Source organism: Strongylocentrotus purpuratus, unplaced genomic scaffold (assembly GCF_000002235.5).
Source record: "Strongylocentrotus purpuratus isolate Spur 01 unplaced genomic scaffold, Spur_5.0 spur5_scaffold_2, whole genome shotgun sequence".
In the NCBI taxonomy this organism is placed as follows: Eukaryota; Metazoa; Echinodermata; class Echinoidea; order Camarodonta; family Strongylocentrotidae; genus Strongylocentrotus; species Strongylocentrotus purpuratus.
The window spans coordinates 42,458,463-42,483,033 of record NW_022145605.1 but is presented as its reverse complement, the minus strand read 5'-3'; the positions used below and the strand labels follow the sequence as shown (position 1 = coordinate 42,483,033).

Here is a 24,571-nt window from a genome sequence, read left to right as displayed (position 1 = left end):
GAGTCTGTATTGGGCTACCCACTTCCCTGTTTCACGAAAATAGGATGTGGCACAGCACTTTATTGCGACGGATATTGAAATGCTTTCACTGTACATAAAGGTATTTCTGTTATGTAAATATAAAAATTCATGACACTTAGCTGGAATGTGGGTGAAGGGATAAATACCGTTAGTCAATGATTATAGGTAGGAAGAATATTGTCACATATTATCTAAGTTAGATGTGGACATCTTATACAATATTGAAAGACTGAGCAAGTTTGTTGTATGATTTTTGGCTCAGAGTCACATGAGGTGGAATGTTAGATGTATCATTAGAATCATGATTAAACATATGGGTTTTCTTTTTATTATTTCGTTAGAAGCTTGAAAAGTTACTGTATGAAATTATCTAACACACATTCTTCTACGGGATGTATTTGGAAGAACATTTTACATATCTCCATCTCTCAGTTTACATATATCGTCTACTTCTCCATCACTAATTCCAATATCCATGATCATGCACGTCATTCCTCCAAAGTTCGAAAGTTTTGTTTTAATTCAATTGATTTCATATTTAGTAATTGTACAGTAATTTGTTCTACATAGTTCGATCACTGGTTAGCGATAAGAGACTTCGATGGAAGCGTTTATAAGCACCGTTTTTTTGTATTAGTAGTAGTAGTATTATTCTCCACCCCGTTGCACAATATCTTCCTCTCTCTCTCTCTCTCAATCTTTCTCTCTCTCTCTCTCTTTCTTTCTTTCTCTCTCTCTCTCTCTCTCTCTTTCTTTCTTTCTCTATCCCCCATCTCTCTCTTTCTCTCTCTCTTCTCCCCTCGCTCTTTCTCTAGTCGGTGCCTATTTTCTCTGCTGCTCTCTTAGTTCCACCACTTGTTTAACTGACTCCCAACCTTGCAGGTAGCGTTCAATGAAATTCTTGTACTTTTCGTCTTTTCTATATTTTAACGGCTTGACTCGTTATCTTATTATCTTTTTCTCATTTGTCTATCTCTGTCTGAGTCCTTCTCCATATGTCTTCCTCTCACCCTTCTTTGACCGACCACTCCCTCTCTCTCTCTCTCTCTCTCCTCTGATCTCCATCTCAGTCTCACTATCCTCTTCTCCCTACCCATCTCTAATCCATGCCATCAAGTCCTTCCCAGGTTCCTGGCCGCCTGAGGCTCTTTTAATCAAACACAATCCCCTCGGCATAGGGTCGTCTTCTTCATCGATTTATGATGATCACGGAATTAATCGGCGTGCGGATTCGATGTGTTATCTCCTCTCAAATTGATGCACATTTTAATAACTCTGCCACCGAATACCCCCATCCTTGTTACTCTTCTCCTCTCTCCCTCCTAGATTTCTTGGCCCAGAGTTTGACGGGCGCATATTACTAAGGGTTGGTCGTGAAGACCGATTGGTCGCGCAAGCGGGTGAAACAATTAGACATCTTTAATAGTCAGGGATCTTCGAACAAGAGTAAATCGGAAACAGGTGATGCATTATTCATGAATTAAAGTTACATGTAGTCTTAAAACACGGATGGCATTTGACTTATCAAACTAAGGGTAAGCTGAACATGCCGAATGCCATACTGTAAGACATACTCCTTGTTCGCTTGACACCCAATCTAAATATTACCCAAGTTGCACATCCAGATATCATATTACTTTACATGATATCGTCTAAGAATGAATGTAACCAAAAAGGAGAACGAGAAAACGAACTGATTGCATCACGACATACCATAAAGTGATAAAGATGAAGACTCAAAGAACCCCGAAAAATACTTTTTATCTTTGTTAAAGATGAACACATTATCTAACCATACCCATTGCCGTTATGTTCTGTTTATATGATGATAAAAGTCAAATAAATTATATCATAGTATCAGGGTTTTTTAATTTTATGGCATTAAGTCCAATCAGGCGGTCTTAGGGATAAAGAACGATACGATGTGCTGTGATTGACTTGGTTTCGAACCAGTTTCTCAGGTAATGATCATAAGAAGAAGATTATTCACATCAATAAAATGCGACATTGTGATACATACATGTATATCAAAATGAAAAGAGGCTTTTTCAGAGGAAGACAAATATTTTTAAAAAACTCCTATTAACAATCAAACTTACCGCCGCCATTTTTATAGCACATGTAGGGGAATCTCCACACGTTTGCGAGATCAACACAAAATCCAATGACAGAGAGTAAGAAGTCAATCTTCTTGGACCATGTCTCACGACCAGTACCATCTCCACGTCCAGCTATTTCATTCCCTGAATCCATGGTTACCTCCATAAGCTTTCCTTGGGTCGCTAAAAGAGCAAAACAAAAGTTCATATCTGTTAATATACTGTTTACTGATTAATAATTACAAAAACTCTTTTGGTCGTGTTATCTGAGAGAAATAATTGATAAAGAAAAGAGGCAACAGAGAAATTACCTAAATTGCAAGGTACAAATTTAAATTTGACGAAAATGTAATGAAAACGTTTAGAGACCACCCCCCCCCCCCCTCCTCCCCACTCCCTTGCTTTCATTCACTATAAGCTCGACAAATGGTACACATCATTCAAGAAGTATATGAATATGAAGAAATAGTAGTAAAAGTAGATAAAAGGGGGAAGAAGAACAAGAAAATGATGATGCTAGTCACCTAGTAACAATGATGACGAGGAGGAATAAAGAATACCCACAAATAGAAGAAGAAGATCAATGATGAATTAAGAACACAAAGGGTATATAGATGGCACGCAATCTCTCCCAATCTTCATTCTAAGTAAGAGAGAGAGACAGAGAGAGAAAAAAAAAGAAACGGTAGGATAAAGGGAAATAATGGAAGAGGAAGAAACGGTAGGATAGAAGGAAATAATGCAAGAGAAAGAAAGAAAGAAAGACGAATAGACAAAGAAAGAAAGAAACACAGCACAACACTTTTGATTTGACTGGAAGATCAAAATTATTTTACAAAGGTGCATTTCTGGTTCGACGTAGAGGAAATATTCATCAAACTTAACGATAAATCAGATTTAATTTCAGACAAATTTTGAATGTTCCCTGTAGACAATATCACAATCTTGGGAATGCCTCCTCCGCTGTCGTATATACCGGTATACAATACATGTCTACACAACAGAACGTGTATGGGATAAAACGACTTAACCCCTCAAAATCATCCCACTTTTTGCCCTTGGGCGCCATAATTTTGTGGAATCGACAACAAGCACAAATTGAAATCGAGGCAAGTACAGAAGAGGTTATGACCTACATCCATGAAATGCACGGAGCCTCAAGCCTACTGGCCCCCGTAACTCTTGGCTGCATGCACCTGTTGTGAAGTGGTCTCCCCGAGGAATATCCCCTGGTCCATTTTACATGTTTTAGTTATGCATTTTTAGGTAGAAGTTTTTAGTCGAGGTTCGGAGAGGGTAGTAGTTAAATCAAGTTCGCCACAATAAAGTAAGAGTGCTATTATTATTCACTATGATGATAAGTGTAAGTGACTGACTGAAGCCTGAATATGTTCTTGTTCAAAGCTTTTCGAAAACATTACTGTTTAAATAAAAAGTATATCAGGTAATAGTAGGCCTAAATCTTTGCTTTAAGTGGTTCATGGTAAATTGGAAAAATCCAAGCAGGCAACCGTTTCATACCGATAGCCTACGTGACTAGAGAAATTTGCCTACTGAAGGAAAGATTTTATATTAAAGATGAAAAAAGGGTAATCGACGAAAAAGAAATAAACATAGAAGTGTTGAGCGAGCAGGAGAGTAGTACATTTAATATACCTCTCTTTAGTTTGTTGAGTAATTCTAGTCATCTGATTGGTCGAAATTGGAGTCGTGATTTAAGCCATGGCCGCCTACCTGTCAATAGTTTGCTTTTTTTTAAATGGCCGTTGCCCCGAGTAACCGGCCGCATAAATAAAATTTGCTGAGATCCCCATTGGTTTATGTGTAAAAAGTTTCTTTGTGTGAGCGCGGATACCTAACAGTGCAGTGTGTAAGCGATTCCCGAATGATCGTAACATTCAGGCGACTTTCCAGCGAATATTTACAGTCAGTGTCTCAGATTTTCTGTGATTTTTTTAACCAGTCTTTATTCAAGAAAAGGATATGGTAGGATGTTACGCCCCGGCACGCCTCGGGGTCATAGCAGGATGTAAGGTCCCCTTGAGCCTACAGAAACAGCGATGCCTCTCATAGCAGTCAATATATCGTTTTAACAAAAATATCACACGTATGCCAACCTGAAGTGAAAAACACGAAAACCTATTATTTCAAAACAGTCAATAAAGAATTTAATTGCTCACCGAAAGGTAATATGTCCCATTTGCATAAATTAAATTAAAATAAATTCCAACGGCATTTGAAAGACAATACTAATTTAGAACTTCCCTTAAAGCGAAAGTGCTTGAAAATGGCTTTTAGTGGGAAATTAACGATTATTAGTTGTCGAATCGACTTTAGTGATTGCAATCACCTTAGTAAAACTCTGATTTTCAGACCCTTTTACCGAATGGTCGTACGTTTTGTGCTGCACAAAGTTTAATTTTGGCCATTACAAGTATTAGGTTATTGATGGAGACAAGTGCTCATGTACCGGTTTAAAGCTCATTTTATGTATGTTATTACCAAAGAAAAAAAAGATGTCAGTCAATAGTGTCCGACAGTGGAGTCTAGAAGGTAAACGGGTTTCCTTTCATAATTTGAATACTAGGACACTGATAATGTTTAGATTTCACAGATATAGGACATACTGAACATATTCATAAGTCCTGCAAAGTTCTACAGGATTTGATGCTGGCTGCAAAAGGGCTATTATCTTTAATCATTAAATGTTGATGACATAGTCATGTCAGGACACATAGTGTACAAAGCCTGTTCTTCCATAATCGTCATTTACTGATCAGAATACATCAATTTCCTGAATATGTCAATTTCCTAGGCCCTTTCACTACTCTTACCTTCAGAACAGATACCAATTCGAGTCAAGTTTGGAATTTATACACTTACAGAAATGTGGCTTTTGCTCACTCGACTGTAAAATATCGTTACTTTTGATGTCATTAGATGAATGAGACCGCAACCTTTTTACAGGTAAGAAGAGCTGCTGAGAATATTTTGAAGAATATTTAAATCATTTAGGCCTATTTGGAAGACATTTCCAACACTACAGTTTTGACATACACTGTGTAAAGAAATGTGGAGAAATTAAGAAATACAATGGATATCAGTTATGATAAAAAGAGAAAAAAGGCAACGAAATGCATAATAGAATAAAAAGTGAAAAGAACAAAGAAAGTGGAAAAAATCAAACGCGTGAAGATAGCAACGAAAATAAAAAAACGTAGGGTAAAATGATGAAGAGATGGAAATTATGGATCATGTTCATTATGCACCTAACCCCGGAAAGTTGTCTAACGTCCCTCGAGTTCGTCTAGCTCGGTCTCAGGGCTGATATTAGATAACAATTTTGAATACGATCTAAGTAATCATAACCCTAACCCATTATAATAATAATAATAATAGTTCAGTTCTTGTAAAGCGCATAATACGTCATGAAATAACATCTCCGTGCGCTTCCAAAGAGCTTTGGACTATACCAGTAATTGGGGGAACATTTCAGAAATAAGGAAGTGTTCCAGGTGTCCATTGGCATTATGTCCATGCTTTAGGGTAAATGATCTTAGTACAGAAGAGGCTTGTTAGTACCCCCTGGATCTTATTGGTATAGATTTGGGACGTTTTGTGTATTAAAGGCTTTGATTGTCTCGATATAGGCCAAATACCCATACTTAGGTTCATTCTGAATGTGCTGTTTGAGTACAGTAGGTAACATTATCATTCGGGGACAGGAAAACTTGAGTCGTTGTGGCTTACATATAAAATGTAGGCTGCGATGTAGACAGGTGAGAACATAGAAACGGTTATTGCACCCCACTCACCCTCGAAACAGAAACTACGTTCAGTGCCTGAGGCTGTCGCGGTCCCAAACTGAACGTAGCATTGAGTAGGGTGCATCACCGCAATGCGCGCGTAATCTGACACGGTAAACCAACCTCAGTGCAGGGTCCTACATCCTTAACCCGCCCTTGCGGCTACCGTACAATTCTTGTTCCGCCTCTGGTTTCCATCTTCAATCGTACAAGAGTAACCCAAGAACACGTTCTCTTGCTGAATTAAGCGACGGTTTCCGTGTCCACTGTACCAACTTTCTACACACAAATAATCCGGTTCAATACACTTGGTTTGGTTTCAGACATGGCGCCTATAATTACTTTTTTTTTCCTCACTAAGGATTGTTTATTTTGCTCTGCGGTTCTGTTTTGTGGCGACGTTTTCAGCAACTAGTTCATAGTTAGCCACACGTCGATATGTGCTTTAATTCTTCAGGGTAGTTGTGTATCGTATACTTTTCATCAGAAAGATTTCGGCTTTTTTAATAGAAAAGCCCTAATTCTTTAAAACCCATGGTGACACAATGCAGGCTGCAAACCTATACGACATTGTAAATCAATTATTATCAACAGCTATATGTTTGCCTTTGCATACGAGTTGACCGTCATTTAACATTGATTGCGTTAGTCACTGTACTAATCAAGATTGAATGAATTCAATAAGCCAATTATTCGACGTAAGATTCAGTCTGTTCACTTTGCATTTACATGTACTTTGTGTTCGATGTCATTCTCACTTGGCACGTCAACTAGACGTCGCGAGAAACTGACGCAGTTCTGCGTGAACTAGACGTCGCGAGAAGCTGACGCAGTTCTGCGTCAACTAGACGTCGCGAGAAACTGACGCACTTTTCCGTCAACTAGACGTTGCGAGAAACTGACCCAGTTCTGCGTGAACTAGACTAATCAAGATTGAATGAATGCAATAAGCCAACCATTCAACGTAAGATTCAGTCTGTTCACTTTGCATTTACATGTACTTTGTGTTCGATGTCATTCTCACTTGAATCGTCAACTAGACGTCGCGATAAACTGACGCAGTTCTGCGTCAACTAGACGTCGCGAGAAGCTGACGCAGTTCTGCGTCAACTAGACGTCGCGAGAAACTGACCCAGTTCTGCGAGAACTAGACGTCGCGAGAAGCTGACGCAATTCTGCTTCAAACGAACGGCGCCTCGTGAGCAATGAACACATTCAGATCACTCCAAAATCTTTATAGGCGTGTGCTTATATCAACTACTTCAATTATTGATAGTGAGAGTTTAAACTAAAATAAGTTTAAGAAATCCTACCGCTTGCGCGTTGCGTTCAAACAAGTCATGAAAAATGGCACCTCTACCCCCCCCCCCCCCCCTCCATAATTTGAACCGGATTTACATATAATCGATCTCAGGGACTATCCATTTTTTGAAGAAAAAAAATCGTGAAACCGATTTAAATCATCAGGCTTGGCAAAGATGTAACTGCGCATGGATGTTGGATCTTTGAAGTGCCATGTGAAAATGATATCGAACACAAAGTAAATGCAAAGTGAACGGCGCAAATATAGGCTAAATGGTTTCATAGCTTGATGTGTGCACAGATCGGCGGGAACTGGTGTAATTTAATGGCGCGATGGTATTGACACATCTTGTGTACCTGTTACTTGGTTTTAGCGTCAACCTTCTGTTGGAGTCTGGCCCTGTTTCAGCGATAAGAAGCTGAACCGTTAGGATTGTGGGCAGAACTGTCTGTAGTCGCCTTTGAATTTTAAACTACTATGTCATAAGAAGAATACTTCTTTTGCACTCTGTGAACCTGTATTCAATGGTTGATTTCACTCTGATGTAACACCTCACTGGACAATCATATTTATCAAGCCAGTATTATTAAATTATACTTCATAGGTACTTAAGCAGTATTCCCGATACAGTATAGATATCTAAAAGAGAAAGAGAAGTCTCTTTGAATCGATATGTAAGATTATTTTTTTGTTTAACTCCATCTATTTTTACTTACAATGTCCTAAAAAGAAAAAACGGGAAAACAGATAAACTCTGCTATAAGTGCCACATGCATGGATATTGAGGTACGATCATTTCTACACCAATCCCTGCATGTAAGTTCGGTTATATCTCTGATGTCAATCTCCTTTAGATGTTAAACAAGTGAAGGTTAATCTTTGTTTGTTTGTTTGTTTATTTTATTTTAGCACGGTGGCATACTTGTCCAAAGGCTGTTCTCCAGCATGGCCGTGCATATATAAAAGCAATCACAAATTTACAAAGAAACAAACATCTTTGCTCTTGTTGATCGTACATTTTTGAATATCAAATACAAAGTGATGATTGTTTTGCAAAATCACGTTCACGTGGAGTTTCTTTTAGGTCTTTCCTAGTGTCATCCGTCATTATTATTGGTAGTAAAAAGTAGCAGCAGCAACAGGAGTAGGAGTAGTATTAGTAGTAGAAGTAGTAGTAGTAGTAGTAGTAGTAGTAGTAGTAGTAGTAGTAGTAGTAGAAGTAATAGTAGTAGTAGTAGTAGTAGTAGTAGTAGTAGTAGTAGTAGGAGTAGTAGTAGAAGTAGTAGAAGTAGTAGTAGTAGTAGTAGTAGTAGTAGTAGTAGTTGTAGTTTTAGTTGTGGTAGTAGTAGTAGTAGTAGTAGTAGTAGTAGTAGTAGTAGTAGTAGCAGTAGTATTAATATGATCACTATCATTACTTATTTAGAGAGCATCAAGGCTTATCTTTTCAAGATAACGCTCAGTTGTTTTGGCGTATCAACTGTTACTTTTTTTAATTGATGAAGGGGTTATATTCGATATATTTTCTCATTGTTCTTTAATTCATTGTAACGTTGCACTTCAGCTTCTTAAGACATATTGTCTTCAGTATTATAAAGCCTCTATTGTAAACAGTTCGTTGGTGTTTTTAATTAAGGTGGAGGCCCCACGATCTTGATAAACATAAAACGTTCTTGATTCATTTCTTAGACTATATAAAGACAAGAACTATGTCAAAAAAGTAAAGAAACCGCTTTGCATCAAAATGAATATCAGGCCTTGCGAAAATAAAGCAAGTCAAAATTACGTAATATCAGTTAGCAAGTTGGTGCAGCATTAGTTAAATGATGAATTGTTTATTACCTGTGTTAATTAGTCACGCGTGTGACGTCTTATTTTAGAATCATTCCACATTGTTATTGAATAGATGTTAGATTTGACCTGGATTTTAATCATGACATTATTAAATGAATATATGTAGACTTGCTGCCTTGTCGGGTTATCTCAATCAAATTATTTTAGTTTGATGGTTGCCTCTATTTTGCCAACCTTCCTGTACACAAATATGATTTCCACAAATGAATGCGCCTGCTTAATTTTTCAAAAGTAAGACCAAATGAAACATCCCTTTACAGCCATGAAGGTAGAAGATATAAGAAATATTCACTTAGGAACTACTTCATTAATTCACTGTGGATTTAGCTGTGAGATATATTATTTGTCTACATTAAAAGAAGACAATTCTAAGTCTGTTTCTTGTTATGCTTCTTGAATGATGTTTGGTGAGGATAAATGATCATCAATGTGACAAATTTCAGTAACACAAATTCTCCTACTGATTACCCAAGAATATTCCAAGAAAAGAATTAGAAAAGCTACCTCAAACTCTGTATTTGTCAAACATTAGGCATGCCTCCATTAATGAATCAAGCAAGAGACCATGTAAATAAAGCCGCAATGAGACAATCTAAAGGCGCCTCCCTGGTCCCTTCTTAACACTCGTCTATACTTAATGATATTACTGTCAGTATAAAAGTCAGGAAAATCGAGTGTCTAGCTAACACAGACGATTTGAAATATCAACATCGTGATGAAAGACGATCAAAGTCATAGTATTAAAAGAAACTGTTTTTATCATTATATGAATAATCATAGAAGCTTATTAGTTACTAAGGATTTTGATATCCACAATGTGATAATGAAGTTTATCTTAATGTTAATGAATTTTGATAAGTCAAGGTGCTAAAAGTCTTTCGATGTCAACTAATTTCTGAAGAAAGGTGCAAAGAAAGGTGAGTTTCCTGTATTTGACAACGACTGTCAATAGCGGTCGAGTGGTGGACTAAATGGGGCCGATGCTCCCATCCTTGGAGAGATATTAAAATAATATAAAACATATTCTATTTCGGGGAAATTGCTCCTGGTAATCAAGGTTGCAGAGAAGTAAACTCAAGCTGACTCAGTGGATCTTACTAACAATCATTACCATTCTGCCACTTGTCGCTTCTCTCATGTTATGTCTTCTACTTTTCTTTCAACGACCGATATTTGTCACCAGCCAGCGTTCATTCCCTAGGGTTTGATGGGTCTTCATCGATTTAAATATGAATTTGTGTAAGTGATACGCTATAATGTTGATACATGCCTGTTTTTATTTGCCCTGCAAGTTCGTCGGACAGTTGGTCGAACTAGTTTGTCAAGTTTGTCGAATTGACAGCCGAGTAACACAACACAACGAGTAAACATTCGCCTAATATCACTGAGATCGATTCGATTCAGAAATTAAACTAAATCAGAGTGAGTGATATTAAACAACCAGGGACAGTTTGTGGCTACACTGCATAATATAAGTATCATGACTACTGCTACCAATACCAATCTACCACTACTTCTTCTACTACTACTACTACTACTACTACTACTACTACTACTACTCCTACTACTTTTACTACTACTACTGCTACTACTACTACTACTACTACTACTACTTCTTCTTCTTCTACTACTACTACTACTACTAATACTAATACTAATACTATACTACTACTACTACTGCTACTACTACTACTATTTCTACTACTACTACTACTACTACTTCTACTTCTACTACTACTTGTGCTACTACTAATAATACTATTAATACTATTACTATTATACTACTACTACTACTGCTACTGCTACTTATACTACTCTATGTACTACTATTACTACAACTACTACTTGTACTACTACTACTACTACTACTACTACTACTACTACTACTTCTACTACTTCTACTTCTACTACTACTTGTACTACTACTAATACTACTATTAATACTATTACTATTATACTACTACTACTACTGCTACTGCTACTTATACTACTCTATGTACTACTATTACTACAACTACTACTTGTAATACTACTAATACTACTATTAATACTGTTACTATTATACTACTACTACTGCTGCTACTGCTACTTATACTACTATATGTACTACTACTATTACTACAACTACTACTACTAATACTAATACTACTAATACTACTTGTACTACTACTAATACTACTACTTATACCACCACCCCACCACTACTATTCCGATACTACTACTTCTACTACTACTACTACTTCTATTACGTCTACTAATACTACGAACAGAAAATCATGGGGTGCGTATCCAACCCATGTAATTTTATGTGAAAATTAAACTTCTTTCCATAGTTATTTTTATATTTCTCTCTATTGCGGTTGCTACAAAGCATCTGTCTCCCCCTTCTCTTTCTCTTTCTCTCTCTCTCTCTCTCTCTCTTTCTCTCTTCCTCTCCCTTTCCCTCTCCTCCTTTTCCACTTCAAGAGGGAATGAGAAAAAGAGGAAGAGTCAAAAGAGGAAGAGACAGAAAGAGATATACGAAGATAGACAGATAAGAAGAGAGATACGAAGAGGGATAAGAATATAGATAGAAAGAGATATACAAGGAAAGATTATAGAAAAAAGAGAGAGATAAGAAGAGAGTGAGAGAGACAGAAAGAGAGATAGGAAGTAAGAAGAGAGTGAGAGAGACGGAAAGAGAGATAAGAAGAGAGATAAGAAAAGAGAGAGAGCGAGAGAGAGAGATAGAAAGACAGACCGACTGAAATCTTAAATGTGAACAAGGTTGTATTCATTTAACTTTGCTCGGCAGGCATCCAGGTATAGAGCTTGGGGCTATTCAGTGCATTTATCGATTGATAAGGAGACGGAGAGTGCTTACTTGAAACCAGCCTATTCATTACCATCTTCTACCCGTCTCCACCACCCGTCTCCCGCCATTTTCAGTTTCACTTTCTTCAACTCTCCAAACTTTTCTTTTCCAGGAACGTAAAACAAGGATAGTTAGTCAACGTTGGAGATCTTACCTAAACTACTAATATAACAAATACACAAAAATCAGTCTTTGGCAAGCCTGGTTTTATAAGTGAACTGTTCGTTCAATGATTCATTTTATTATTGTTGAACTTTTCAGTACAAGTTCTCTGATTCATACTTATCTCTTGATTGCATTTGACATACAAGACAAAGAGTTTTTTTTTTTGGGGGGGGGGGGTATGATGAAATGTTCATTTAATGGACTATGGTTTCTCAGCTTTATGCAACATCTATTTCAATGAACAATGTTGGAATATCATATTATTTAGGTTTTTTTAATAACAGTTAATGATACTATCAAATTTGACATCAATTTATTTGAATAAGAGAAATAAAGAATAGTCTGTTCTTTTTCATTTCTTGTTTTTTATTGTATTGTGACATTTTGTTCTGTTGGTTTAATTTGGTTTAGATATTTACATCTAATCAAAAGTTACCATGATTAGTACATGATAGGTTTCTTTTCTCCATATTATGATGCTTTTAATTTCCATGTTTAATTTTAAAACTGCATGATCGGGTGTAAAGAAAAGGAATTCCAATTTGTATAATATTTAGGAAAGAGGTCGTTAAGTTTTATCGGGTTTAATTTTTAATTTATACCTTTATCTTAGAAAAACATCGACGAGATAAAGATTATGGATATGGACTGTGGGCTGGAAGCTTTGTATCCACAAGGACTAACGAAAGGGCGCCCCAAATTAAGTACACTATTATCTTGATGCAAAAATGAAAGCTTATTAAGTAGTGTGGTCTTTGACGCACCAAGCAAATTAACGAAACAAAAATTGCTTTCAATGAAAGGCTTCATTAGCGCAGGTAATAATGCGATCGAATTGACGTCTCATTTGAAAAATGAAGTTTCAAGTCTTCGAGTTACCAACATTCCCCCCCCCCCCCCTCCCATATATGAATATAGCAAGGCGATCATGTCACTTCGAGGACAGTCTTCGAGAGCAGTGCATGTTGAACGTGCGGCGTCATTGATCATAATGCACTATTCATTTTACATGAACTGCTTGTACGATGTGACTCAAAGTCCCACTGCACTACTTATAGCTACTTGCGCCCTCTATATAGCAAACAATGCATAATCGGTGACCATTGGTCACCCATGATCCTCTTTTCCTATGCTAATTGAGAGCGTATTTGATGAGATGACCACCTGTCAGTGACCATGCATGCAGGTATAATCCCTTCTGGCCAAACTAGTGCGTAGGAGCTATAAACAAATTCTTCAGGGATCACGCTAGTGACTGACGCAGCACTCCGCCACCATCATCTTTACAGATCGCGCTAGTGACTGACGCAGCACTCCGCCAACGAATGACGCCTCGTGTGCAAAAGACAATACGCATCTTTTCAAAATTGGCAAACGAAAGCTAAACCTCTTTACAGATTTTTGTATGTAACGATACAATTAAGCAATATGAATTTCCTCTTTAGGCCCAATTGAGAATAGAAGAGGCATCTCGCGACTTCGTTCAAGTTATATTCTGCAAAAGATATGAGTTGGGAGATTAGTTTCAAGGTTATTTATTTCGATTGTCACGCATGCAGCTAGTCTCAAAAAGTGTTGGTAAATTTCACCAGATTGCATACAAGGCGTCGTTTATCTCCTGTCGTAAAACTGCGCCAGTGATTAACGCGGCCTTTGAGCCTTCACTTTAGATTAATATCGTACAAAAGATTACTTCGACATGAAAATTACAAGCATTGCGTTGATTAACTCGTGTTTTACCTTGTTTTCTTTACAAGAGGTGTTGCATTCAGGCATCGAAAGTGCAAAGCTTTTCCACGCAGCGTTACGCTCAAGAGAAGAATCAGATATAGAAATCAACAAGGAACAATTTAATAATCTATTTTCCTTGCATAGCAAGGTGAATAAACGATGATTCCAAATGATACAAATTTGTGACTAAATGTTTAATAAAACACAAGTTCTTCTTGACAGAATAAATTTGTATTATTAGAGGAAGTGGTAGTAGAAGTAGTAGTGGTATAGTAGTAGTAGTAGTAGTAGTAGTAGTAGTAGTAGTATTGTTATTATTATTATCATCATCATCATCATTATTCTTTGTTTTCTTCTTCTTTTTTATTATCATTATTATTATCATTATTATCATTATGATTATTATTATCATTATTATCATTATTATCACTATTGTTGTTGTTGTGATTGTAATTGTTGTGTTTATCTTATTATTACATCATCATCACCATCAGTATAATTATCATTGTCATCACTCCAAGCAACGCCCTCTAAAAGGGACATGGAAAGAATGTTTGTCATATAATTTAACCTAATCAAATTTACCATTATCATGTATTTTTAACGATTACTTACCAAATTCCATATCTTAAAGAGTCATTGTAACCTTTTCTTATCATTGGAAATATTATAAGGGTTTTATTCCCCCTCTCGATAATTATAATGTTTGTAAATCTAATACTAAAATGAAAACATATTTTTCCATGTAGATCTAGGAAAATGAAGTCAAAAGTAGTAAAGCTGTGGGAATATAATACACGGAAGAAGGTTATCACGCTTACATAGAACTATAGACTTGCAAAACTGCTTTTTAAAAAAATATTTTAAGAAAAAAAATAGGGAATATGAATAATAGGCAAAAGTCAAACGGAAGAGTAATAATCTTAAAAGTATAAAAGGGACACTTTCAATAAAATATTTAAAAAAAGGAAACAAATAATTTGCAGTTGTCGAGGAAAGGAATGTAACAAGTACAGTCTGTATATCGTATAAAGTATTGACAGACAAGGGCTAAATCAGGCCAAGATAGAGCAATTGAGCAAAAGGGAAAAGGGCGATATAAGGGCACCGAACTTACCCCCCACTGGATTCAAGTTAAAGGCGTACACTTTGTCCTGCTTAGGACCTCCGGGTGCAACAGCGTTATCCATATTGGTACGAATCACCTCACACGATCACTTACATATACTGTAGAGAGAAAGACAGGAAGAAATGAATGTAAGCGATATCACGTTTCAAAGGTTCGAAAGCCTAAATATTGATGCTTTCCGGCAAAATGCGACTCCACAGTTTCCATGACAACATTTTGAGGGTCTGCTAAGTTTTTAGAGTAAGGGGATGGATGGATGATAATAGTTAGAATCTCATCTTTTCTCCAAAAAAAGAGCATTCGTGATAAAGCAAAACATATCCCTCATCTATAGATTTAGGTAAAGTTTATTTCAAACCGAATATACCACTTGATTTAGACTTCCAAACTGACGAGTCATTGTTGAGGAGAGGTGACTTAATAACATGTCACTTACTCACAACCAGCTTTTGTTTGAAGTGTTTTGAACACAATTGGTACAAATGATTATTGTAAATCAACCTTTAGTCACACACGATGAAATATTATTTCATGATAAAAGACGATTCAGATTTGACGGCATAAATCAAAAGTTCAATTTGTAATGTAGCAAAATTTAAGAACAATCATAAAGTTGTTGGTATTCGAATTAAATGTATTCATTAAAAAAGAGTTAGGTCGAAATATCCACCTCACCTGTTCATAGAGAATCATAAATAAACATTAATATTAGTGAACCATGATATTACAGCAAATTTAAAAAAAACTTTTCCTTCTGAAAATCCTAGATACTACTCTGGAAAATAAAGAGTTGCAAATGTTCCGTGTTATAAGGAAAACAAAAACCATAAAAGCATAGGTTACTATATTAACTAATTTTTTTATGTAACGACCTTCCATAAGTTTTGCCTCATCATTGAGATGTCAAATAGTGGTTGTATTCTAATAATCATACATGCTATGACGTTTTCTTACCATATATTGTTTAAAGGCTTTGCCATACTCTTTGAGAATTCAATGTATCCGATTTCTTTTTTAATACCAGTTCTTAACTATGACCATTACATGGATTACATCATGAGCTGATGGTAATACAATTATGGTATAGGCTTCGTTATCCTTTCGCAGTTGTTAGTCCATGAAAGCTTAGAAACAGGTTAATTATTATTTTACCTCTCATCCCACAAATCAAAGACCATTTTCCAGGTATACCTGCGTGTATGTTTGTTTTACACAGATGTACACTGTCTGGACCAGTGTGAGTTTTGAACTCTTGTTGGTTTAAGCTGTCATGTAACTGTCAAGCTGTTAGGCTAGTCTACCAATATCTTCAACATCATTTCTTGAGACAAACCACATGCTTTACTCCACAAGGAATCGGACAGAAATAGAGTAATTTCCTCGATTTCGAGTGGTATTCATCGACTTAGAGATTGACTATCAGATGTCCTACTGATGAGGAGGAGAATGACGTTACCATGTAAATAAATGTACTTCTATGTCTAAGAAGAACATGTAGAATAGAATAAATCTCTATGATAATTCCAAAGATTGATAATGATTTTCATACTAGTGTATGCTTTGTATTATATCTATAGAACGTTTCCAGTTTTAAGATTTTCATCTATCCCTGTTCTCATTCTGATATTAAATACCGATTAAAGTAAACGTATGAGACAACTATTAGACAAATACCCCCGGAAAACGGAAGGCCTCTCTCCGGCAAAACCTTTATTCGGAGAGGAAAAATGGCGACGACAGTGTGCTGTTTGACGTTTCTTTAATACCTTTCTCTTAAATCAACATACCTTTAGGATAAACATGATAAAGCTTGTCAACATATGCAAAACATGGAAATAATTACGGCTGATTTATGTTGTTATAACATTGGAAATATTACTGAAGATGATCACGAGGACAATTTAGAAATAAACACTACTAGAAAAGCACAAGTTCTGACTTTTGATTTCGACTCGCCCCAATTACCGCATTGTTTCCTCTTCTTCTTCTCCTTCTTCTAACATCATAATGTGTGCAAGGTATTTGTTTTCAACCACAATCTCCTAGTGTCTCTATGTTTAATAATAAATGGTCATTGAAATCAAAAGAGTGAATAGACCTGCTTCCGACATTTCAAAGGATCATTTTAGATGTAGGTAGCTATTCATATGAAACGGGTATTTGGCTCACAAAGTTGTAGTTGAAAGTACGATAAACTTGAGAGTTAATTGGGGAGTGCACTTGACTTTGACTTTGACTGGCAGAATAAGACCCTCTGTTCTAGACCTAGAGTCACAATTAATTTGGACGGACTTTTAGACGTATTCTTGTTACAATCTCGTCTTTGATGGTATAGTTTAAGTTATAAAGTAGAACGCGGTTTGGTATCGTCATTTGTTCTAATTGCAAACAAACACGATGACGATCGTTGTATTGTTTACCAAGCATTACATTCTACAAAATATCAGTATTTGGTTTACATACCAGTGTGATGAGAAGATGCGAAATTGTTTAAAATGGACGAAACTTTTGATCTGAATAATTGAGACAGATTGAGCTCCTTTGCAGGCTGACAAGTCTCTGCGTACAGAATCCAGTGGACGAGTTCAGTTTGAGTTTAAAAATCTTTCCAAAATCCAAGGAATTGGTGATTAGAATAGGTAATCAGGGCTTCTCCACCTTTCTTCTTGACAACGAAGAAAGGAGATAAGTTAAGAAGCCAAAAGAGAGGCAGCCAAGTGGATAGATGTTCAACTCAGATCGTCTTAACTACCATCTGAGATAAATCGCACACCACGCAACAGGTTGAATCTATTCGCAGTAAGAATTAACTTTGTTGCGCGCTTTGGAAGAGCATGCGCAAAACGTCTCTCTCTCTCTCTCTCTTTCCTTCCCTCCCTTACTCTCTTTTCTCCTTCTCTTGCCTGTACAATAAAATGCTCTTACTAATACTACTTGAATTGAATTCCTGGTAGATGTTAACGTTTCGTACTCACAATCGAATTATCGTAAAGAAATATGACTAGGCTATTTTCCAAATACAGATGGATTATTAAAATGGCTTTATAAAATTGTCTTTCGATCATCTGGGTTAGTATGTACATCGAAATTATGAGAAAGGATATCCCATTTTACCTGGCTTTTACTCTCCCAGTCCCTCCTAACCCTCTCTCTCTCTCTCTCTCTCTCTCTCTCTCTCTCTGTTTCTCTGTTTTTCTGTCTGTATTTCTCTTTCTGTATCTGCCTTTTGTCGGTTTGTAACTCTTTCTTTCTCTCAATTATACCTTCGTTTTATACTCATCATACATAGTCTTACTTGCTATAATTACTATTACTTATTAAGAACTACGAGATGTGTGTTTCATTTCAGTTCTAACTCCAGCTTCTCTATTCTTTAATTTCTAATCCGTTGGAATTTCATTTTCTTTTTACTCTTTAATTTCTTAATAAATTTTGTTATGTATTTCTTTCTTTCTTTCTTTCCTTTCTTTCTTTTCTTTACTGTTTGATGTCATCTCTCCCTTTTGTCTTCATTTGTTCTCTCTCTCTCTCTCTCTCTCTCTATCTCTCTTGCATGATAAATCTAAACACTCTTTATATGTATATATATATCTCTCTCTCTCTCTTTCTCTCTCTCTCTCTCTCTCTCTCTCTCTCGTTTACTCCTTCTTGATACGCACCATTTTACCAAGTCCAAGCCAATAATATTTGCAGCCCTCCGCTGCTCGCAGGTTTCTGTTTTAATTAAACCTTCCCACACCAAACACGAGTCCAAAATTGTGAACCCTTTTCGTTCTTATGCGAACACGTTGAAAATATTGTTATCGATTTTCTTTCTATAGTCCCAGGCCCGTATGTTGACAAATCTAGATTTACTGGGGTTACATGAAAAGAGAAGAGGAGTGAAAAGAAAAGGCTGAGAGAAAATAAAATCTCTTTTTTATGTGGTACCTCTCTAGGGCAAACCAAAAATTATAGATGGGTGTAGCTTTGGGCGTAAAATGCTTTTTAGACTGAATTCATGTCTAGTCTTTTTTATGAAAAAATTGAGGGAGAAAAACGCTTCATACAACGAATCATACAGACGCCTTGATTGTCAATATAATTATTCCATTCGTTCCTGGACAAATATTTTGTTTCTTTGAATGCCAATTTGCTCGATGACGTGAAACAGTCACAATGTCAGTGTAAGCTCTGGATCATTTTTTCCACTTTTTCCTAAGTTGTTCACTTTCCTTCATATCGAAGGGAATCATATGCTGACACCACATCTAACTCCGTCTCAATGGTATTGTAGGTTAAAATGTATTATACAAAAGTTGTACAAGGTCAATTTGTATTAGTTAATCATAAATCATTTTATGTATTTATAGTGTCATTGTTTAAAAATGATGAGAACGACGATTTAAACTATTATTATGAAGACATTAAACTCTCTATAATAATGCCCTTACTAAATACATAGAAAATCCCTTTATTGTCAATGAATTTAAATTCTAGATGGTATTATGAGGCCCAAGTAGATAAACGTCTAATTAATTGACCAAGGCTTCAATTTGATCATGTTAATTCGACGGGCTTTCATTAACTGAGGGACATTAAGTGTCTTTAATACCGTTTCTTATTTTCTCATTAGAAAGTTACAGGCCCAAAGCAATTTAATTCCTTCACGATGTGTAAATGGATGCAGCATAACAAGAGACATATGTTAATACACAAGACACGCTTTAGGGTCGGTCTCGACATAAGAAGGCGATTACTAAAAATGCACTTCGGCCAATTGTGAATGGTCATTAGGACATCTAGAATAACTCTAAAAATATCTACATGTTCTCATTTTTAATTTGTTGAAGAATGTTTGTGGCAGGGATTTTAGTCATTTGAAATCCAGCCTACATTCCCGCATTTGTATTAGATTATAAAGGCATGCCAATTAAAAATAAACGTTTATGAAATACAAAATGCTTACCGAAACTACCAAATTAGTTTATTATTCTTCCTCTTTGTACAAGAAAGCTTTTAAAAAACACAGATTATGAAGTAAGTGGATTGGAATAAAACGCACTGGTAACATTTTCAGATATGATATGAGTTAATGATATTGTGACGTCCATGCCTCAAAATTTTGGATTTTTCTATTATTAAAAGATACCCAAAAAAAAAAATTCGAGAGAAAGCTTCCTTCGAACATCAACATCTTTATCTAGTTGAGTGATTACGTCACAGCCAAGCTGACAGGGAGTAATAGAAGAATCAGGGACTTGTCTCCCAAGTCCCTGGTAGAATCGAGCGATGCGAAGAGAAAGAAAAGTATCGTCTGAATTTCAATCAAGAAGCACCAAGCAGGAAATTAGGATTTGCACGCCGTTGTGATTAACCTTTGCATTGTATACGCGCATAATGAGTAATAACACGAGGTGTGCAAATTAATTTGCCTTCATTTACGCACCCAAGTCTCCATAATATCCCGTTGGTTTTAATAATCAAATACCTCCACCACACATAAACCTTTATGGCCGATGTCTTGCGGGTTGAAATTTAATTTAGAAGCTCGGTGTTCTTCGCAACCAAACTTCCACATGTAATATGCACATTTAGAGTACCCAGATGATAGCTAGTTTGTATGAGGGTTAAAGTAAGTGGATGGATAAATGGCGGTTTACAATGTTGGAAATATTCCGCGGGATATGGTAAAATTATTAAAACATATATCAACTAAAAAAGCGAAGACAAGTTTGTGAAACTGGAAAAAAATATTTAAGAGGACAAAATAAATGAAAGAAAAACAAAGGAATTACAGTGGGAACAGCGAAAATGCTGATAAAATTAGCTAAGAGTAAGAGGTAAGAGAAGAATGAAGAGGGAATATGTATGGGGAACGAGTGAAGGTAAGAGAGTTTGGGTTCGGAAAGAATTAGGGGATAATGAAAGTTAAGAAAAAAAGAGGATTTAATCAATGTGCAATGCAATCAGCAGAATAGAGATTATAACATATCAACGTCTTTAACTGCTAGGACCTACGACCTACCTGGGTAACATTTTACCTTTCATGATAAAGAATATTAATGCTTTCCATTTATACAGAGTACAGCCATACGTTTAAAAAAAATCAAGCACATTCGTCCCCAAGTAACTAGTCATAGTTAGGTTCATGGTTATACCCATCCTCTACACCCACCCTCTTAAATCTCTCTTTATCTCTCTCTTTCTCTCTCTCTCTCTCTCTCTTTCTCTCTTTCTTTCTCACTTTACTTCCTTCCCTTTCTCTTTCCCGAACTGTAACCCCCTCCCCTCCCCTCTCCATCTATCTCTTGCTCTCTTTCTCTCTCCCTGTTTCCATTTGGGATTGGTATTGCATCACTGGAACGACCCAGGGTTTTTTCAGAAAGCTGCAATTAATACGGAGCAACAAGAGAAAAAAGTGAACAAACTGGTAAAGCCTGAGGGGTGTCTATCGATTCACTTGTTGGGTCGATTGTGTTCATGTCTAAGCGAAATGAATTTCCATGTGTTGAGATATCATTGATAAGCTAAGAGAAGATGACAGTTCTTGTAAGAGGTGAGATTATGATGACGGTAGTAACCATGCTAGTGGTAGTGAGGGTGATCATTTTTACGATAATAGCAGAAGTGATGTTGATATCGATGTTGATGATAATCAATCACGTTTGCTAAGTTAAAAACCAACATATTAGTAGGTGAATTGTGCATCATCGAGGAGAACATAGTAATACAAAAGTTTGAAAGAAAGATTGAAAGAAAAGTAAGAGAATAAATCAAATATTTTGAAAAGACTAACCATAGGCCTGCATAGAAGAAAGCTGAGGTAAGAATAATTCCCATGAAGCCTAAGTCACACTATAGAGGTACGACCGGTCGCCAACTCCCGACAACGACTGGTCGGTAGTTGGTTGTCAGAGGTCGTAGAAAAAGTGTTTGACCGTTTTTCGAAGGTTGTCAGTGGTCGGCGATTTATCTGTTGATCTCCAACAAATTGTTGATTATCGCCTTACAATTACCAACCATTCGTCATCATTTCCACGAGCGGTCACAAAATACTTTACAAAAATCTACAACAGCTAGGCAACTAAACACACACTATAAATTCATGCAAATTAGTTGTCGATCGTCGCCTTTATTTTTATTTTTATTTATTTTTGTTGTTGTCGTTGTTGTTGTCAGGTGTTAGCAACCGATCGTATGTCTAGTGTGATATTTTCTTGCAATAAGCCTAATATTTCTGAACATATGCTCAAATGAATTTGTCCTTGAATATTTAATGACATTGCCTTAATTATTTTGATAAATACTGATCCACGTATTCGATGCATTTTTCTAAATCTTTTATGATATTGCTATGTGATGTAATACCATTGTTATTTTGTTATATTGCTTCTGTATTTTGGCACTGTTTTGTTATATTGTAAATATATGAATACTTTTTAAAACATACAATATCAGCCTTGAGCTGCATTTAATTTTAATTTTTGAAATAAACCTATTCAATTCAATTCAATTCAATATTTTGTGTGGATATCACGGTTTGTCCAGAAAATTAATTATATCATAATCCAACGTGACCCAAGGTGTCAAAAAGCAATTTTTCAGATCATACAACAAACGTAACGCAATGTAAAGTAGGTTCTCTTGTCAAGTATTGTCGCTGTATGTTTTTATAGAACATCTATAGAGCCAAGCTGTTACCAACTCGAAATAGATCAATAGTATACACATATCATGACGTCATGAAATTTATGATGTCATCCAATATTGGGTCATTAAGTCAAGTTATAGCAAAAACGTTTACCTTATGACAAATCAAATTAACCAACGATAGTTTGATGAATAAATGAAGTGATCAGAAGGTTACTGAACGTTTCACTATAACGGTTGCAAGAGTAAGATGATGTCATGCCGATGTAACTCGATGTCATTATGGGAGTCTCGGAAATAGTATAATTCTCACTATCGTGAAGCTATCGTGAAGCTAAGTAACGTTCATGGAATCGTGTCATTATACTTAATTACGGCAAGATTATTTTGAAAACAGTTCGGGGAAGATGGAGGGTCGATCGTTAATTTTAACAAAACAGGCATATCTACTCTTTCCTTCTCAAACCTTTTCTAATTCATTATTCTTCTTCTTCTAAGTATTGTATTGTTTTATTATCATCATTATTATCATTATAATCTTCTTCGTTCTCTCCTTTGCCTTCGTCTACTCCTTATATTAATTCTCTTTCTCTGAATTCTAGATCTACGATTCAAAAGGTACACTGTCCACTAGATGACGTCATGTCAAACCATGAGGCATCACTCTGGCGTCACGGTCAATTTGTTGAGAGCGGGAAAGCTATGAATACGGGATTACGTCTGCTCAGAATGATCCGAACAGGGTGTAACGCACTTACCTTCTCGCTTGCTTTTAGCCTAGGTTGGGAGCAAAGCTTTATATGCTATGCCTTGCTAACTGACGGTCATGGCAATGTTTAACTCAATACTGCATAAGAAAGCAGAAATCGAGAAACATGCTGAGAAAACGTCTGGCAAACTTCATAGGGCGTGGATGAAATTCAATTCAATTCAATTTGTTCACTCATTAAAACCATAAATACATAAAATATAAAATTACAAACATCATGACAATAAATGTAAGTGAAGCTTGGTTTAAAAATGAGTTGGGACAAATGAAAGATCAAAAATCTCGTAAACAATGATTTCATCCCTACATTGAAAACAAGAAATGTATAAGTTATTTTACCCTCTGAAAATCAAGGACAAAAAATATATTACAACCCAATGTCAGGTGTTTGGCACAAAAGACAGCTTAGACAGAACAACGGCGATGATAAAATGAAAAGGTAAATAGAGAAAGGGGTGAGAGAAGGACAAGAAGGTGCAAGATGAGAGAGAGAGAGAGAGAGAGAGAGATAGAGAGAGAGGGGAGAGAGAGAGAGAGAGAGAGAGAGAAAGAGAGAGATAATACATGTACATAAATTATAACACTCCAGAATTATTCAAAGGGAATTTTTTGAACGGTTTTTTAAATGAGTTACGTAATGGACTGAATTTCAATTGAGTTGGTAAGGAGTTCCACTGCCTAGGTCCTGAGTAAAATACAGAATTTTGTGATATGGATGTTCTAGCAAGGGGCATATGGAAGTTATACAAATTCCGTGTGGAATAAGAATGAATATCTATATTGAGTATAAGATATTTTGTTAAAGGTACTATGTCCCTTTTGCAGCCAACCTCAAATTCTGTAAAACTTTGCAGGAATTATGAATATGTCATGTATGTCCTATCTGTGAAATTTAAACATTAGCAGTGTCCTCATATTCAAATTATGCAAGGAAACCCGTTTACTTGCTAGACTTCACTGTTAGACACTATTGAGTGACTGACTGGCTTTTTTCTTCTTTGGTAATAACATACATGAAAAGAGTTGTAAAGAGTCATAAGCATTTGTCTACATCAATAACCCACTTCTTGTGATGGCCAAGATTAAACTGATTGAATTTTTGCTCAGCATAAAACGTATGACCATTCGGTACAATTGTCTGAAAATCAAGACTATTACTTTTGGGCTCTATAGCCCTAAAGTCGATTTGACAACTAATAGTCGTTATTTTC

General features: G+C 36.1%; 1 protein-coding gene across 1 annotated transcript in view; it reads right to left on the bottom strand.

The window, feature by feature from the left end:
- The window catches only part of LOC115926893 (sodium-dependent dopamine transporter-like), a 63,795-nt gene that overhangs the window by 21,499 nt on the left and 17,725 nt on the right, over positions 1-24,571 (bottom strand). The window contains 2 exon segments of the mRNA XM_030992501.1: positions 2,121-2,303; positions 14,948-15,057. Coding sequence (XP_030848361.1) covers positions 2,121-2,303; positions 14,948-15,020 — 256 coding nt within the window. The 5' untranslated portion in view covers positions 15,021-15,057.